Consider the following 19,983-nt stretch of genomic DNA (forward strand, 5'->3'; position numbering starts at 1 on the left):
TAATCCATTGCATACCATGTCCCCAAATTGTTTAAACCTATTTTTGAAATGACTATGTTTGTGTGTGACAGATTTATTAACTGTTTCAGCGATCAATGGAAAAGTTTCAAAACTTTTGCTCTAAAACTCAGAAAGTGACTCTCACCTTGCTGTGAGCATAGACCACTGAGCCCAGTAACTTCCAGGTGCCGCCCCTGCGGTCCATGCGCACCATGCGGAGGATCTGCAGGAAACGGAGGCTTCTCAGTGCAGACGTGGCGAAAATGTTACCCTGAGTTTTTGCAGAAACAACTGCTATTGACGCGATAAGAACAATGGTATCTGAAAGAAACGGGTTGAAATGGCCATAAGTAGCATGATTAGGACTTTTTATTTCTCAAAACAATATGTCTGAACGGTTCCCTGGGACCTCTTTGGAGCATAAATAAACAGATCCTGACCCGTTCCCTCACCTGGTGCCCCTTGGGCTCTGTGATGACTGGAGAATGGAAAGGTAGAGAGCAGGACTTGTCTGCTCCTGTAAACTGACCCCGTGTGTGCTTTACCGAGGCATTTTTGAAGCACGCGCTACTTAACCTTCAGCAAATTGGACAATGGCCTTCAGAATACTCCGAGCCTTTGGGCTGTGGGGTGGCCTTCTACAGCATCTCAAGAATCATTAGCATTCCTATCTGCAGGAAGGAACTTGCACCCCAGTCCACAACAAGGCTTCAGACTGACGTGACAGGGACATCATCGTCTGTCCTGATGTGGAAGGGCTGCTAGGAATAATGCCTCTTGCTGTCTTGCCAAAGAAGTTTTTATCTTCTTTATGCCAAAAATTCTCTAACACTGTGTAGTCTGCAACTGTGCATACTGTTTAACAAAGAGCTCCACTAAGCTGATGACCTTAGTCCATGTTTCTGGATAGAGTACTCTTTATACCTGGCCCACCAGTTACGTGTAAGTCCAGTATGCACATTAAATAATATTACACTGGTTACAACAGAGTGTGTAATTATAAACACTGTGCATTGCACGGGGATGGATATTGAATGTTTGACATGTTGACATTTGGCTTAAAAAAACTGCCATTTGTAAGCAAAAAAAAAAAAAGAAAAAGGAAAAAAAAAAGAGAGAGCACCTAATGAAAGCACAGAAAAGATAAAGTGGGGCTTAATAACTCTAAGAGTAGGCTTGGTGTCTGTAGCTCGCCAGCCACATATACCAGAGCTGGAGGGTTTGAACCTGAACGAGCCAGCTAAAACAATGACAACTGCAACAACAACAACAACAACAACAACAACAAAAATAGCCAGGCATTGTTGTGGGCGCCTGTTGTCCCAGCTACTTGGGAGTCTGAGGCAAGAGAATTGCTTAAGCCCAAGAGGTTGAGGTTGATGTGAGCTGTGACACTACGGCACTCTACCCAGGGTGACATAGACTCTGTCTCAAAAACAAACAAAAAAACTTCTAAGAGTAAATGTAATGGAAAGAGGCTTTCAAGTGGGAGAAGTCAAGTGAGGATGAATGCCCTCCTCTGGCAATTTTATTAAAAGTTATATTGACTTTAATATCCTCAAATACAATTTCCTTCCTGCTCCAAGTGGGTTGTGCATGACCAGGCGTCCCCATGCCACAGAGGAGTTCCACTTCAAGGGTTTTGCATTTGTAATGTTTCTGTTATCCTCAGGATTAACAGGGGTATGAATGTGTGTTCCTCATTCAGTTCAGCCTTCTCCCTGCACTGAGAATGGTTGGTCTCTTGCTGTGGACGGAGACCTTCCAAGTCACTGCTGGTGCCCCTTGAGGGGGCCAGTGCTCAGAGAGAGAAGGGTCAGCGGCTGGCAGTGCAAAGGGTCAGCCATGGGACTTTTCCCAATCAGATCTAGACACGATGTGGTGGGTACATGCCCCAAGAGCCACGAATGCACCCTTGAGTTATCACTCTTGGCAACTCTTAGAAATAAAAAGGAACTAATAGGGCAGCGCCTGTGGCTCAGTGGGTAGGGCGCCGGCCCCATATACCGAGGGTAGAGGGTTCAAACCCGGCCCCGGCTGAACTGCAACAAAAAAATAGCCAGGTGTTGTGATGGGCACCTGTAGTCCCAGCTACTTGGGAGGCTGAGGCAAGAGAATCGCTTAAGCCCAGGAGTTGGAGGTTGCTGTGAGCTGTGTGATGCCATGGCACTCTACCGAGGGCAATAAAGTGAGACTCTGTCTCTACAAGAAAAAAAAAAAAAAAAGGAACTAATATGTTGACACACACATCGAAGACATAATTTAAGTGAATAAAAGTCAGGTGCAAAACAGTATGTACAGTGGGGTCTCATTTTAACAAAAATATATATTAAGTTATGCCTAGGAATATAACAACCTCATGAGTTAGGTACTCTATAGATCTTGTTTACAGATGAAAAAGTGAGGCACAGGAAAGCATACATTGCATTAATTTTAAGAAAACCAGCTGTTCATCTGTTAGACTATAGCACAAAAGTGTGCTATGAAGTTAGTTTACCACAGAAAACAGAGAAAATAAACGTAACACTCGTGGTTTGTTACAATTTCAAAAATTATGTACACAGTGAATAATACTCTAAATATTTAAGTTTCCAAATACGCAAAGGTAACAATAGATTTTATTTAATACTCTCATTGTAATTCAGATCAGATGAGAAATTCAGAGTTCGGGAAAATGAAATCATGGATGAACAACCAAATGGCAAATAATGGATGCTGAATGCAGTCACAAAACCCTTTCTGGTTGGGTTGCACCTGTCCATTGGATTTCTGCTGTCAGCACCACCTAGCGTATATTCTAGGCTAATATTTTAGTCATTATAAGTAATCCTTACTTTTATTTTCATTCATGTATTTATTATTTTTGTGGTTCGTTACTTTACAGAAAGGAGTTTCCACAGGGCTGGATCACTGTTTTGCCTACTAATATATCCCAAGTACCTAAAATGTGGTTGAAACTCAACAAATATTTATAAAATGAACTTAGAATAAAAATGCTTACAAGTAGTTTGAGCTTTGTTTTCTTACTCATCAATGGCTTGATAACTGGGATATCAACCTAAAATACTCTTAAGTTAATGAAAAGATCACTTAAACATTTAGCAGTAAATTCTGCTGCAACATAATAGTTACAGCTGTCATCTACTGAAATTTATAAAAATTCAGATTCCCTAAGATTTAGAGTATATGCCAATATATGTAAAAGTGGGAGAGTAGTTTAAATTGTGCAATTAGCTAATTGTCTAAAATATGTTTTGAAATACATGGGCCCATTTGAAAAGAAACTACATTTTCTTCCATTCTTGAGATACTTTACTAAGAAGAATATGTTCCAGCTCCATCCAGGTAAACATAAAAGATGTGAAGTCTCCACCTTTTTAGATGGCTGCATAAAGGTGATGTTTACGTTAATTGGTTTGATGGAAGCGGTTCACACTGTATATCAAATTAGCACATTGTATGTACACAGTTATAATTTAATAAAAAAATAGCTGAGAGAAAAAAATTAAAAACTACAGACAGGCCTTGAAGCTCATTGGTTTCAGGTTCGTTTGTTTATCCATTCATATATTAAGCAGTTAATTAAGTGTCATGCACTATATTAGATTACTCATATTAAAAATGAACATTTATTCATTTCACCATCCATCTATTGCAAATATTTGTCAAGTCCCACTTCACGTACATCAGTGGTTCTGCATGAGGACAGTTTTGCCTCCCAGGAGATATATGGCAACGTCTGGAGACATTTTTGGTTGTCATAACTGAGGAGGGAGTTGCTATGGGCATCTGGGGTAGGGGCCAGGGTTGCTGCTATACGTCCTACTACAACCAGGACAGCCCCCAGAACAAAGAATGACTCAGCCCCAAATGTTAATAGTGCCAAGGCAGAGAAAGCCTAATGGACATGATTTTATTCAGTCTTGCAACAATGCTATGTAGCAGATAGTACTGTTAAAAATGAAGAGATCGAGGCTTGTTGGGGTCAAGTGACCAAGGCCCAACATCCATCAGTGGTCGAGCTGTGGCTCCACAGCTGTGTCCTTGAGAGTTATGGTGCACCTTGGATTAAAAAAAACAAAACAAAACAGGGTGGAGAGGGGGTGAGGGAGGAAGAGAAAGGGGGAGGCTGTGAAAGCAGGTGGGTAACAAATCCAGAATAAATTGTCATCTCATAAAGCATTCAGGGAGGAGAGAAGTGCAGGGAGGGTGAAGCAGAAATAAAACGATGCTAAAAAGCAGATGGCACTTTTATGGATGCATCAAGAGGAAATGGGGCTGGAGAAAGAAATAGAACGGCTAATAAACACGCAGGAGCTCTAAATTGTATGAAGACAACGCACGGAATCCTGAGCGCTTCAAACCTACCTTTCTCAACGGAAACTGATATAAATAAGTTGGCGAGTAGTGGAGAAAGAGTTATTGATTATAAGTAGCCCCGTGGGGATGTGAAATACAGGTTTACAAGGTATTAGGAAGCAGGTTCACAAACTTACTGAATCACTTAGGATTTATAGATGATTGCTGAGATTTGAGGTGGCCACAAAGATTTGAAGGAAATGAATACTGTAATGATACCTCAGATACACAGGCACTGTCAAAGAGCTTATTATTAGGTGCCACAAGAACGCTGCTCAAGTATTATTTAGTCAGCAAAATCAATAAGAATTGATCACCGTGGACCCTGTCTAAAAGGTATTAGTCACAGAAATACCAAGAAGCCCTCATTATAAGGTAGATTCATATCCAAAGTGACGCTACCATGAATCCAAGGATTAGGTTAAAGCAAGGCCAGTCTACATCTGAACTTGACAGGCTGCTTTTCTGTTGCCACAATTACACTATGTAATGCATCTGTTGGAAAGAATTACTCGACTTGATTTAAAATCACAAGGGGAAGAACTAAATCATATGGGATCAAACAAAGCATGCTTGAACACTTTTGAACTGGTAGTTGTAAAGACAGATACATCTCTAGAGGGAGACCATAAAGAGGACACGGCCTGCCTCCCAGAAATGGACTGCAGACTTCAGGCTTTTAAAATGTTTGTAAATTATGAGTTAGAGTCTCAGAAAGTTTTCCCTGATAACTACCATAAATTTCCCTCTTGCCCTTTAAACTCACTTTATCTTAGTCTCTCTGGGAAAATCAGAAGTCAGTAAGTACAACGTTCCTAATGATATTATCCTCACTCACCATCTTTTTTTGTTCCAATTCCTTGAGCTATTTTTAGTAGCTTCACTATAAGCTAAACTTTGAACAATTTTAATGAAATTATGTTTTAAAGTTATAAAAGTAGCAGCTGTTATAAAATATTAAAACAATACAAATATGTATAAAGCAGGAAGTTAATGTATTTAATTAGCCAATTGCTTAATACATTTTTAGATTACTTTTACTTTTGCTATTAAAATGATGCTGAAATGAACCACACTATACATCAATTTTTGTAGGTGTTCTTTTTAAGGATAAATTCCTAGAGACAAGATAGTTTGCACATTTTTAGTTGGTGGTAGATTTCAAAGTATCCTCAAAATGATGGTACTGATCCTCACTCACAATACGAAAATATTTATTTCTCTTTTTCTTCTTGTTAATAAAAAATTGCTAGTAAAAATGGTAACAGCTAATATTCACTGCTTACTATGTGATAGACACTTTTCTAAGCATTTTCAGGTACTACCTGAGATATTATAAGCCTTTAATTTTTGCCAGTACAATAAGGCAAAACATCCCTTAAAAAAACAGACTCCTGGCTCGGTGCCTGTGGCTCAAGCAGCTAAGGCGCCAGCCACATACACCTGAGCTGGCGGGTTCAAATCCAGCCCAGGCCCGCCAAACAACAATGACGGCTGCAACCAAAAAATAGCTGGGCATTGTGGCTGGCGCCTGTAGTCCCAGCTACTTGGGAGGCAGAGGCAGAAGAATCACTTGAGCCCAAGAGTTGGAGGTTGCTGTGAGCTGTGATGCCATAGCACTCTACCCAGGGTGACAGCTTGAGGCTCTGTCTCAACCCCCCGCCCCCAAACAAACAAACAAACAAACAAAAAAAGTAAAAGTCAAGTTGTCTAGAATGATTTTGTCCATCGAATGATTACAAAAATGTTTTTCTATGTTTTATTTTGGCATATTTATATGCTTATTCAGTGAATGGGTTAACTTTTTACTGTTCCAAATGGTGCGCATGGCAAGGGTAGCGAGCTCTCCACCTTCTCCTGCACATACATGCCTCTCTACTGAGGTACAGTATTATTCCTGGGAAGTGACAGCCATTACAAAAAGCCCACCCAGGTCCCCTGGCCTCTGAGTGGGGGGGAGAGGACTAATTCTAGCTAACAGAAGGTGAGTAGGAATGATGTGTGTTGTTTCCCGGTTGGGGGCACCTGTGCCTGTGGCTTCCTCTCTCTGCATCACCTGCATGTTGGGACTCAGCACGCCCGCAGAATGAAGGCGGCGGGACCTTGGCTAGCCTGGGCTCTGCAGGGACTGCATGGAGCCCAGCCTTTACCAGGCACCCGGCCTCCGAGAACAGGGTCTTCACAGGACCATCACACAAGAAAGAAACTTCTATTTTTTTAAGTTACTGGACTTTGGAGATGTGTATGTTATAATAATTAGCATTACTCTAACTTACACAATCTTTAACTTTTATGAATTTATTTTTGTCTCTGCAGTGAAGAAGAGAACTAATCTTATTTTTTTTTTTTGTTGTTGCAGTTTGGCTGGGGCTGGGTTTGAACCCGCCACCCTCGGCATATGGGGCCGGCGCCCTGCTCACTGAGCCACGGGCACCGCCCTAATCTTACTTTTTATGCCACATGATAGTCAGTTTTTCCAATAACATCTAAAGAAAAAGTCTGACATTTTCCAAATGTTTCCATATACTTGAGAAGCCTATTTTTAGATCCCATGCTGTTTTATTGCCTATTCCTGAATTAGTGTGACACTAGACATCTGATAGTGTTAAGAGTCCTTCGATGTTATTCCTTTTCAATATATTACCAATTATTGCAAACCCATTTATTTTCCCAGGTGGATTTTATCAAGTTAAAAAGTTCTAATACAGATTATATATTAAATTTCTAAGTCGACATCTTTTTCTTTATTACCTCTCTCATCTCACATCCACCAAGATAGTTCAGTTGATTCCGCCTCTGTAATATCTCACACTTCCAATTTTCTCTTTCCCTTTAATCCTGTCTCTTTCCTCGGTCATGATTATGCTGCCTCTGTCTTGGCCATCCCTATAAATCTCTGACCTGGTCTCCACTCTCTGTCTTTTCTTTCTCTAAACCATTTTGAATTTGATTGCCAGATAAAAATGTTACGGTGATTGTATTACTTTTCGGATACATAACAAAAAAACAAAACCAAAACAAATTTCCAACATCAAGAACAAAGATCAGATTTAGCTGTCTGGCATTGAACATGCTGCTGATCTCCCTGAAAGCCCTTCCTTCTGCTCCTTCCTGGTCTGGCCAACTTCTCTTTGCTTCTGGAACTCAGCACAGGCGTCCACCCGTCCGGGAGGCCGGCTTTCACAGGTGCCCGGGGATCCGTGGCCGGCTCCTGTCTGACCTGTATGATTCTACAGTAGTCTATTTATTTGCTGGTCCCTCCTGTAGCAAACTGTAAGAAGCTGGTGGCACGCGGAAGTAATTATTTTCCTTTGTAACCTCAGTGCCTGGCTCAGTACCTATCGTACGGTAGAAGTTCAGACATGATGAGTTATAGTCTCATCAAATAGACCAGAATTTTATAATTTTAAAGGGTATGAGAAACAATATAGTTAAATCTCCCTCATTTTGCAGGTGAGAAGAAACTGAGGGACACAACACACAACATTTAAAAATTCTGTGTGTTAAAAAAAAACCCATACAATTTGAGATGCAAAAACCAAACTTGGAAAAAATTTGCAACATGTCTGATGAAGAACAAAGGGCTAACATCTTTACCATGTAAATATAAACTTACAAGAAAACATACTAGTAGAAAACTGGATAGAAGGCATAAATATAAACTTATCCTAGGAAGAAGTAAGAATGACCAATAAGTATATACAAAGTTCTTTTTCATTAATTTCTAGTTTTGAAATTTAAAATAGCTGTAAGTTACCATTTTATTCTATCAATCTGAATAAATGAATTGACGATACTGGCAGTGAGGGGAAGACCATGTTCTTTCAAGACTTTCTGAGAGGATAAAGTAGCATCATTTTTTCTGGGTAGAACGATTTGACATTATATGCCAAAGCTATTAGCAATGTGAATACCTATTGTTTTAGCAATTTTAATACTTGGAATTTATCCTAGAATACTGCAGATGTCAACCAAAGTTGCATCAGCACGCTTATTAAATTCTTACTAATATAAAAAAAAATGAGAGCCAATCCAGATTTCTAACAAAAATAGAGTAATTAAAACTAATAAGGGTACATCCCTTTTTGAGCATGGGCTGGGGGGGCTCATGGGCGTGAGATTCAACTCTGGCTCTGCTTCTTATTAGCTGGGTTACCTGGGTCAAGTTATTAAACTTCTCTTTGCCTCAGTTTCTTTAACAGTAAAATGAGGATAATAAGAATATTCTCAGAGAGGTGAGAATTAAACGTGAAACATCTCAGTGCAGGGCTAACTCACAAGAAATTTTAACTAATTTCTTATTACTATTATTATTACTATGGATGCTATGCAACCAAAAAATACCACGTTCTAGAAGAATATTAATGAGATAAAGTGTTTCCAATACATTATATAAAGAATTGATTATGTAGAATGATTCCAATTTTGCCCTCCAAAGGATAATACATTCTTATAGTATATATGAAAATAAATACTGTAAGTACACATATACTTTTCTGTTAATGGTGATTATCTATCTTTAGGTGGTGAGATTATGTGTAAAATTTAGTTTTTTTAAATCTATGTCTCTTTTGTCCAAATGATCTCCAATAACCATGTATTGCTTTCATAATAAGGAAAGAAAACTATTATTCATTTAAAATAAAAATCTATTTCCCCTTTCTCCCTATTCTTAGGTTGTAACTGGGTTATAGCTTTCATGTGAAGGTCCTACATTAGTTTCATAATAAGGGTGAGTACATTGGGGAAAGGGAGGGGAGGGAGGGGGAAGGAGGGGGATTAATGGGATTACACCTGCGGTGCATCTTACAAGGGTATATGTGAATCCTAGTAAATGTGGAATGTAAAAGTTTTAGCAAAATAACTAAGAAAATGCTACAAAAGCTATGTTAACTAATGTGATGAAAATGTGTCAAACGATCTATGAACCAAGTGTATGGTGCCCCACGATCATACTAATGTACACAGCTATGGTTTAATAAAAATAAATAAATTAAAAAAATAAAATAAAATAAAAATCTATGACCTGGGAAGGTTAGCACATTGGCCAAGGTGGTTTATTTAGTCAGTGGTGGGAACAGGGAAGGGAAATGGGCACCATTTATTGAGCACCTCTGATGTACAAGGCCATGCAGGGTGCTCAGTATATAAACCCTATTTCATTAGTTCTCCAAAACAGCCCTCCAAGGAGCCACAGAGGTTATGAGTGTGAACTTCATGTGAGACAGCTCGGGGATTCCTAGTTCAGTCCTTTCCTTGGCGTGTGACCTTGGGCCTGTTGATTTTGCTGTGTTGGAGTCCTCTCCTGTAAATAGGGGGTGGAATCATTTCCCCCCCAGGGCTGCTGCACGGATCAAATGAGATAATGCATGCAAAGCTCTTCCCTGTCTTGGCATGCCTGGTTATCACGCCAACTCTCACCCTAAAAAAAGTTTATATATATAAACCTCTCCACCTTTTCTAGATCGGTGAATTGATACTAAGAAAGCTCCAGGATCTTACCCAAGGTCATTTAGCTAGCAAATGAAGCCAAGAACCAAACTCATGCCCATCTGCTTCCAGAGCACTTACATTTCATTACATGCTTCTCTTTTTGTAACTTTTATCTAGCAGAGAGACTAGTAAACAGGGAAACAGGCAGTCAATAAAGGCTTAAAGTGAAATTCCAAGAAGTAAAGTATTATTAAGAATGGGGAATCCATAGGGGACTTGCAGATGGTTGATATACAGGTAAAATTTAGCAAAAATCTTGTAATTAACAGATTTTTATATTTTACATTGTCCCAATGGGACAGCAGACTGACAGCGAGGTCAGCCTGTCTTGTCATGTGGGATGATTTCTGCATGAATTTATAATTTATTTAGTGCCCCATGTATATACATCACATGCCTGATGTTTTATTGTCAGCAGAGCAGCAAGCCAAGTAGGAATTAAAATTTTGTGGTTTCACTATACTTGCTTATATATCCAAAATTCTAACGTCCCGGAAGAAACAGGGATTTCAAGTACTGAAGCATAAAGATCATTGAATGACATCTGGCTTAACTACCAGTGCTGCCAGTAACTTAGCTTTGTCACCACATCTCTCCAGGGCTGGTTTCCATACATTTAAAATGAGGTGGACCGAACTGCAAAGCGTTAAGGATCCTTTCTCATTCCAAATTTCTGGAATTCTAAGAGGTATAATCTTCATTTTTATATATTGGTTGAATGATAAAGCGTCAGCAGGAGTGTTTTGGGAAATAATTTTTCTCAAATGAAGCATTAAGGTGATTTGTTCATTCATCTATTAATTCATTCAACATACATTTTTGTTGTTGTTGTTGCCTGTCTGCCATGAGCTAAGCCTCAGGGATAGAGCAGTGAATAAAACAGATAAGTTTTCTGCTCTCATGGAACTTAGCTTCTGGAGTAACTCGGGGGCACTGGTTAATGTTAAACAAATAAACAGTACAAATATAATGTTAGGTATATTCTGGAGAAATACAAAGCAGGATCGGGGGTAGAGTCACAGAGTAACAAGGGGTTCTGTTTGAGTTGGGATGTCAGGAAAAGCTTCTTGGAGGAAGCTCACACCTAATGAAATGAAGTGGCCATGAGCCTATCTCAGGGAACCAGGTTCCAGGCAAAAAAATAAAGACTTTGAGGCAGGATCGTGGGTGGTGAATTCAAGGGAGGCAGGGAGCTGAGTGAGCTGGAGTGGAGTGATCTGGAGCTCCAGGTTTTTGAGGCTTTGGAGTAGCTTACGATGTCCTTCAATGTGTGATAGGAGCCAGGAAGGCAGAGGGCAGACTCAGGTCTGAATTTTATAAGATCATTTTTGTTACCTTTGGGAAACATCAGGAGTGGGCTGGATGCCAGAGAGAAAGCTGGAAGGCCAGCTAGGAAGTCAATGCCATGATCCGCAGAAGAGGTGAGAACAGTTCTACAGACAGTGAGGTGAAAGAGGTTGGACTGGTGACACATTGTGAAGGTGGAGAGGCCACGACCTGCTCCAGGAGTGATTGAGGAACGTGAGACAAACGAGAGTCTAAGGCAGCTGTCTGTGTTGTTGGTCTGAGCAGGCCAGTGAATGAAGCACCCTTTCCCAAGATGGGTAATACTCCTGGGGCTACATGAGAAATGAGCCAGTTCACTTTCAGCCCTGTTAATTCTTATTTGTTTATTATTTATTTTTAAGAGATGGGGTCTGGCTCTGTCACGCAGGCTGGAGTACAGGGGTGCAATCACAGCTCACTGCAGCCTTCACCTTCTGGGCTCAAGTGATCCTCCTGCCTCAGCCTCCCAGTGAGCCGACTGGTCATGTTAACTTAGAGATGCTCGGTATACACCTGTAGACAGTGAGCGAGGCTGGAGCTGATGGGTGAGGACAGCAATGCAGAGTCAGAAAACAAATTTTTTTTATGCTGCTGAACAAATGCCCCGTAATATCAGTAACCAATTAGAACAATTGCTTCACATTGTGATGACAGACATTTAGTTTCAGATGTGGGCTACTGATTGGAGGATGTAAGGAAGCTGTGTTTCTGTATTTATAAAACAGGAAAGAAGCATTTGTCCCCTGAAAGTCATCATGATTGACATCCTTTTTAAGGTAACGCTATAGCATCTTGAGTATCTTACCCAGGTATAATTCTAGCAGTCCTCCAAAATCAGAGGGATGAAAAGTCATGTGTATTTTTGGATGACTCAGAACATGGTTTAGGCCAATGACATGGCAGCTTTATATTACGTTCTTTTATATAGAAAGTACAGGACAGGTTTTAGAAGCAGTAAATTTGCATTTTGATATCCTCAGATGTTTAAGATTTTCTTCTGTCACCCTATTTTCACACATAACAAATGACAAAACTGCAGTTTCACTTCCTAAACAGAACCCCATACCAATATTTGACTACGGATCTAAAAAAAGATTTGGATTCCTACCAATGAATGATCAAAGTCGAAACTTCTGCTGGAAATCCCCTAATGTCCTACTATGAAACCCAATGCGTGGATATCTCATTCAGGGTCATAATCTGAATGTTTACACACCAATGGGCAGATGACACAGAGGTTTACCACAGAGTATAAACATAATATGCAGTTTTTAGTGCTCCTGTTTTGTGCTTATTATAAGCAGCTGAATGATGTTGACTCTCAGCATCTTGGCAGCCAGTTACGTTTGGTGGCATTGTGATATTTTTCATTGAGAAACTTGATACTTATTGTCAGATGACACACAGGTTGTGATTAAAAATCATCCGCCACTAAAAGTTTTGAAAGGACATTTTCAGGAAGTTCTTTGAATAGACTGTGCTATTTGGACTTTGTGATGGAGAGGGCACTGGAGCTCAAATGTCACTGAGAAAGGAACATCTATGGATGGAAATTTATTCCGGGTATTATCTGGGGACCATTGAGAATTACCTGGTTCACCTAGCTCTCTTAATCTTTTTCAACACACAATTTCATATTTTTGGAAATAAGAAATGGATACAGTTTAGGCACTTGCCTAATCCTTAGGGATAAACACTGGGGTGTGAAAATGGACTTTTCTGGTGCTTTAAGGGAGTGAATTTGAGTAAACACAGCCATAAACAAATATCTGACAGTCATTATAATTTTGAAAACCCTACATCAGGGGTCCTCAAACTTCTTAAACAGGGGGCCAATTCACTGTCCTTCAGACTGTTGGAGGGCCGGACTATAGTTAAAAAAAAAAAAACGACTATGAACAAATTCCTATGCACACTGCACATATCTTATTTTGAAGTAAAAAACAAAACGGGAACAAATAAAATCACACCGCTTCATGTGGCCCACAGGCCGTAGTTTGAGGACGCCTGCCCTACATGGTGCCATCTGCTCATCAATTACATGCATCTGTCTATCTGTCTGTCTATCCATCTATCTATATATCTACCATCTATCATCTCTCTCTCTACCTAACTATATTTTTAGTGGACTATTAATCAAATAGGTCACATTTAATTGTACACCTAACTCCCATCTTTATTTATAAAATCCTTCCCAGAATTTGCCCTGATTGGCACTGGATAAAGGGAAGTTTTTAGATCTTCCTAACTTCATATTTGCTTTTATGTATTGTTTATGAACCTTACAAAGTGTGTTGGTTTTATCTGTGCTTAAAAGGAAAGAAATACTGTCCCAGAGAGGCTTGTACAAGTTAATGCAAGAAATTACTTCCAGAGACAGGATTAGAATTCATGATAACTCACTCCTGAAGCTGCAGTTCAGACTGCAAAACACTTTGTCTTATGACAAATCCTAACACCATGAGGAAAAATCCTACTTCAGACTGACTTTCTTTTCCTTATCAATTCCTTTCCTACAGTCCTGAGCTTGTTGAATAAGACATGCTCTGTTTAAAGGGGAACAAAAACAAGGCTTATTGAAAACATGTGATAATACAACTGAAGATTCCTTTATAAAGAACCTGGAGACGGCCTGGTGGAGTTCAATACCATTCAGAAGCTGGCTAGTTTCCCATTAACTAAATATGGAAAAGTATCAAGAAAACAGAATTCAAAACCAGTTTCAGATGTGCACATTTTGACGTTACAAACAGTAAATACTCCAGAAAACCACAGAAACTTGATAAGAGATGGATTCTTAAGTCACATGATGGCAAACGTCCTAAAGATTAGCTACAGTTCTTTGATCTCCAGATTCCAAGCATGGATTTGGAGTGTGTGGTAGGGGCTAAAATCAAATATTTAAAACATTTCACAAAAGGCAGAAGTTAAAAAGTCAAGTAAAAGCAATACAGGGTAGACAAGCCTTCTGCAAAAGAGCCTACCATTATAAACACGCAAAGCAAGCACTCAATTAACGAAATAATCACATTCACGCAACCAAATCCAAGGACAGAATAGAAGCAATTAGGCAAAAAAGAGTAGGCAGAAATTATTCTTTTGAAAACTTCTGATAAGTGAGGTAAAAGTGCTATTTTTTTAACCTTGCATTTCTTGGGTAATTGCCACAATGGCCGTCTTCATTCGTTCATCCTGACTTTGTCATTTTTATGTTTTCTGTGGGTCGGGGCTGCAATGCGGTTGGGAGTGGGGGTGATGGGTTCATCAAATGAATGTTTAGAAGCTTGCAATTTTCTGAACTTTTTACTTATTCAATACACATGCATTGTGGCCAGCAATGTCTAGGATATATATATATAATCCCAAAGGGCATGGATGAGATATGGGCAATGTGGACAGGACAGATGCCCTCTGTCCACACAAGGCTGAATCAACTTTGTAGAAAACTCTGAGTCTAGGGACCACGACTATGGGCGATGACTGTTACCCCAGGAGAAATACAAGGAGCACACATGATTAACAACCTGTCTAAAACAAAGCTTAAAAATTTCCTCTAATTAGCCCAACATCGGTGAGGTACCATACAGACCAGCCCTTAAATTATTTATTATATCTACAAGTTCTAGACTCAAAAAGTACCTGCCTTGTTTCTTATCCTTTTCTCTCTCTTTTAAAATAAAATTTATTCTTCTTTATAATAAAAATTCTAGGAACAATGTATTAAAGACATTTTGGTAAAAAATAATCAACAAAAATACACGGAGAGGTCTGAGTAGATGATTTTTTTCCGACTGTATTTACCTAGTGTAGAATTGAACAGAGGTTACACTGAATGTGTTCTTACGATCTAGTGTGCTATGACTAGTTAAGAAGTATTGATTACACAGCAGGCACTAAGCTAAGCACTTCACAGCTGTCATTTCATTTTAACTTATGGAATAATCCTTTAAAGAGTCCGCTAAGGGCCGTGCCTATGGCTCAAAGGAGTGGGGTGCTGGCCCCATATGCTGGAGGTGGCGAGTTCAAACCCAGCCCCAGCCAAAAACTGCTTCCAAAAAAAAAAAAAAAAGAGTCAGCTAAAACTCTAAGTTTAAAATTAAGGACATTGACTTATCTTGTGATATAGAACAAAACTTAAAAAAAAGAAAAAAACTAAGGAAATATAATGGAGGGAAAATTAAGGCAAATCACCTAACATGTTTTAGAATATGGTTTTAAGAGAATTAAAGATGCTGCTCTATGTTATTTCAGCCTAGAACTGAGGGCCTTCACACAAAAGTCCTGTGGTAAGTTACCATGGACATGGTCCCTCTTTGCAATGACAAAAGTGCCGAGGCTGTGAGATTTTGCACAACTGCATATCACATCCACCAGACAGCCCACCCCAATACTGCTATCCAAAAATAATGGTAACAGTCAGAATCAGTCAATATTTAAACTGTGCTTACTCTATGCCAGGCAATAATAGCTCCTTTCATTTAGTTTTGAATAGTTAATATATTTATGTGGTTTAAATATTAAAATGATATGAAGAAGTATATGATGAGAAACGCTGCTTTTACTCCTGGTTTAGTCACTTTGTCCCCAGTCACTGTCTTTGGGAAAACATTATTGTTCTTTTCTCATTGTTTTATCCTCCCAGTTTTTAAAATTTTGCAGTTTTCAATGTTTCTTTTTTCTTTTATTTTACATATCTTGGAATTCTTCTAAAGCTGTACAGAAAGATATTCTTCACTCTATTTTATTGGGTGGGTGTAGCTTAATCAGATATTAGCTATAATGAATATTTATTATAAATTGGTAGAACTATTAGGAAGTAGAATTCCTGGGTTGTGAAGAAATGTTTATGTAGTTTTGGAAGACAATGACCTTCTTTCCTAAGGGCGATCTCATTCTGTACTCCTGTGGCATCTGAATGCTTGTTTCCTCACAATCTCACCCAGGAAGTATATGGTAAAATTACAGATTTTTGCCAATCTGATAGGTGAGAAAATGTTATCATTTGCATTTCTTTTTTATGAGTGAGGCAGTGTATTTAAGAGGTTGGTATATACTTCTTATTCTGTGACCTGTCTGTTCATATCCATTTCTCATCTTTTATATTCTATTGGGTTGCTGGATTTTTCTTGATTTCTAGAGCTCCTTACATTTTAAGGTGATTTGCTCTTTGTCTCTGATAAGAGTTGTAAATATTTTTTAACATTTGCTTTTTGACTCTGTTTGTTGTTTTGTGTGCTATGAAGCATCCTTTGATTTTATGTAGCCTGATTTATTAATATTTTCTTCTATGACTCCTGTACTTTTAGTTATAATAAGAAAGTCCTTTCTGGTTCCAAGGTTATAGAGAATTTACTCATTTCTCCTACCCAGTATTTTATGGTCTTGTTTAATTTAATTTAAATCTCTGATTTATTTGGTGTCTATCTTGGAATATAAGATAGATATGGATTCGACTTTATCTTTTTGCAAACGAATAATTAGTTATTCCAACATTGCTTATAACCAGATTGAGGATGAAGTTGAAATTAGTGCATTTGGCAACAGGGGATTATTACCAACTTTTGAGAAAATGATTTTTTTTTTTTTTGGTTGGTGACAATGGAAGTCTCACTGGGAGACATTGAAGAGTGTTCTGGAGGAAAGGTAGAGTCTTAAGAGAATTGTTTTAAGAATAGGGAGATTTCTGAAAGGTGTCACATTAAGAAGAAAACATGATCTCTTTTAGAACACATTAGGACTATGGATATCGGACCCAACTTGCTATGAACCACCAGTGGGTATTAGTGGGAATTTAAAACATTTTATTCCATTGCAGTAGTGCTTGAGACGCTAACATGATTGTCTGTATCCTTTAGCAGGCAAGAATAATTAGTATTGGTCTCCGTAAAGTTTGCTTGAACAAGGGCTTTCTACAAAGTAAAGTTAGATTTAAGAAATGGTCCTTGAGGAATGTGTACAGTATTGGCTTTTTATGTTAATTGGTCTCTTAACACTTCAGCTACATAAACATCAAATTTACATTCATTTACCACAGCATGAAGAACTGCTTCTTAATGGCCATATTTTCATTTGTTTCTTGACCCAAGTGGTGAAATACGAATTTTAGCAACTTCTGCTTATTAAAATAATTTCATAGAAAAACAAAGAGAATAGAAACATACATTTTTCTATGAAAATAAAAATCTCATTTAAGGGGCGGCGCCTGTGGCTCGGTCGGTAGGGTGCCGGCCCCATGTACCGAGGGTGACGGGTTCAAACCTGGCCCCGGCCAAACTGCAACCAAGAAATAGCCGGGCGTTGTGGCGGGCGCCTGTAGTCCTAGCTACCGGAAGGCTGAGGCAAGAGAATCGCTTAAGCCCAGGAGTTGGAGGTTGCTGTGAGCTGTGTGAGGCCACGGCACTCTACCGAGGGCCATAAAGTGAGACTCTGTCTCTACAAAAAAAAAAAAAAAAAAAAAAATCTCATTTAAGGGGCGGCGCCTGTGGCTCAGTTGGTGAGGCGCCGGCCCCATATGCCGAGGGTGGCGGGTTCAAACCCGGCCCCAGCTGAACTGCAACCAAAAAGAAATAGCTGGGCGTTGTGGCGGGCGCCTGTAGTCCCAGCTACTTGGGAGGCTGAGGCAAGAGAATCGCTTAAGCCCAGGAGTTGGAGGTTGCTGTGAGCTGTGTGATGCCATGGCACTCTACCGAGGGCCATAAAGTGAGACTCTGTCTCTACAAAAAAAAAAAAAAAAATCTCATTTAAGTCAGCATAATGCAATTCATTGCCCATGAAACATTCTACATTTTAAAAGGAACAGCCACACTCTGGAAAACAGTTTGGTAGTTTCTGATAACCAAACACTTCCCATACGGCCTAGAAATCCTACCCCTAGGTATTTACCCTAGAGAAATAAAAACTTATGTTCATACATGTGCATGAATAGTCCCAGAAGCTGCTTTATTAGCAGCCCAAATCTAGAAAAAATCCAAGTAAGCTCTCATAGGTAAGTGGATGAAGAGATAAGCAAATTGTAGTGTGTCTGTATTGTGGAATAGTATTCAGCAGTAAAAAGGAATGAACTGTTGATGCCTGTGACAACTTGAATGGATCCTAACAGCACCATGCTGGGCCAGCCACAATGGTTCCCACCTATAATCCCAGCACTCCGGGAGGCTGAGGCAGGAGGATCACTTGAGCTCAGGAGTTTGAGACCAGCCTGAGCAAGAGTGGGACCTCTGTCTCTATTAAAATAAAAAAAAAAATAGTAAAAATTAGCTGGGCATGTGGCTTATGCCTGGATCTTAGCTACTCAGTAGGCTGAGGCAGGAGGATGGCTTGAGCCCAAGAGTCTGAGTTTGCAGTTAGCTGTGATGATGCCACTGCACTCCAGCTTGAGTGACAGAGTGAGACCTGGAGTGAAAAAAAGCCAATTTCAAAAGACTACTACTATGGTTTCATTTATATAGCATACTAAAATGACAAAATTATAGTTATGGAAAACAGTAGCTGGCTGGAGGGACCACCTGTAAAGGGAGAACACAAAGGATAGCACCCCAAGTTTCTCTAGGGTAATAGAAAAGTCCTGTATCTTGATTGTGGTGGAGGTTAAATGCACCTATATATGTGATCAAATTTCATAGCAGTATATATAAAAAATTTGAGTGCATGTAAAAATGGGCAAAATCCACATTAGTTCTATAGTTCAGTTAATCGTTATGAATTCATATCTACTTCCTGGTTTTGATAACTGCTTTATGCATAGGTGAGATGTTATTGGGGGAGGCTGGGTGAAGGGTACACACAAACATTGGAACTCTGTGCTATTCACTTCTAACTAAGTCTAAAGTGATTTCAAAGCAAAAAGCTGAAAAAAAGATTTCAGAAAAATGACTCTTGGAAGAATGATACTGACATTCATTTTCTTTTAGACTTTAGATAATGTCTCCTGATGGGAAGGGAGATTTAGGAGCAGGAATCAGACCTCATCACCTAGTTTATTTGTTCTTGTGCTGCACGTGAATGATGCAGAGAGAAAATGGGGCAGCATGGAAAGAACTCAAGACTTGATCTGAGCAAACTCCAGCCCCTACTGCTTTAGTTTATATGCTGTGTGACTCTTGACAAGGCTTTCAAATGAATTCTCAATTTTTTAATATATAAAATGGGAATTATAATCTTCCATCTTCAGTACGATTATACAGAGATTATATCAGATTATAAATATGACTTACAATGTTTGTTTTTGAGACAAGGTCTCATTGTGTTACTCAGGACAGAGGGCATCACCATAGCTCACTGCAACTTCTAACTCCTGGGCTCAAGAAATCCTCTTGCTTCAGCCTCCCAAGTAGCTGGGACTACAAGGCGTGCACCACCACGCCCAGTTAATGATTTATAATTTAATCTATGGAATTTTATTCCTGTTGATGTAACTCTTGACCTCCTGTCATTCTCAGTTTTAAAGGTAGATTTCTTATTTAAATACACAGCTCGTCAACTATTGTTCTTTCTTTAATGTGCATTTAGGAGATAGTCATGGATGGACTAGCCTGTACACAGCCGTGGTGAATTAGAGCAAAAGTTCTCAAAAGCCAAAAAGTGAAGCAAAGGCATATTCATCTTTTATTTTAGGGAAGGCCGAGTTGAGCATTTAACTTAATGTATTATTTTCCTTTAATCCAGAAGAGGTGAGGAGGGAAATTCCACACTTTTCCTCCTATGACTTTTTTTTTTTTTTAAATCAGGTTTATTTCTGACAAAGAAAGATGGTTCTGCAGGGATTTTCAAGTGGAGCTTTTACTGAAGTTTCAAAGTGAGGAAAAT

The 19,983-nt window shown here is 39.2% G+C and overlaps 1 protein-coding gene across 3 annotated transcripts in view; it reads right to left on the reverse strand.

The window, feature by feature from the left end:
- Window positions 1–19,983, reverse strand: part of KCNQ5 (potassium voltage-gated channel subfamily Q member 5) — a 583,497-nt gene that overhangs the window by 110,858 nt on the left and 452,656 nt on the right. For all 3 annotated transcript variants that reach the window (XM_053602994.1, XM_053602996.1, XM_053602995.1), the window contains exon 4: window positions 146–321. In XM_053602994.1, coding sequence (XP_053458969.1) covers window positions 146–321 — 176 coding nt within the window. The remainder of the gene's footprint in view (window positions 1–145; window positions 322–19,983) is intronic.

The sequence above is a fragment of the Nycticebus coucang genome, chromosome 9, assembly GCF_027406575.1.
Source record: "Nycticebus coucang isolate mNycCou1 chromosome 9, mNycCou1.pri, whole genome shotgun sequence".
In the NCBI taxonomy this organism is placed as follows: domain Eukaryota; kingdom Metazoa; phylum Chordata; class Mammalia; order Primates; family Lorisidae; genus Nycticebus; species Nycticebus coucang.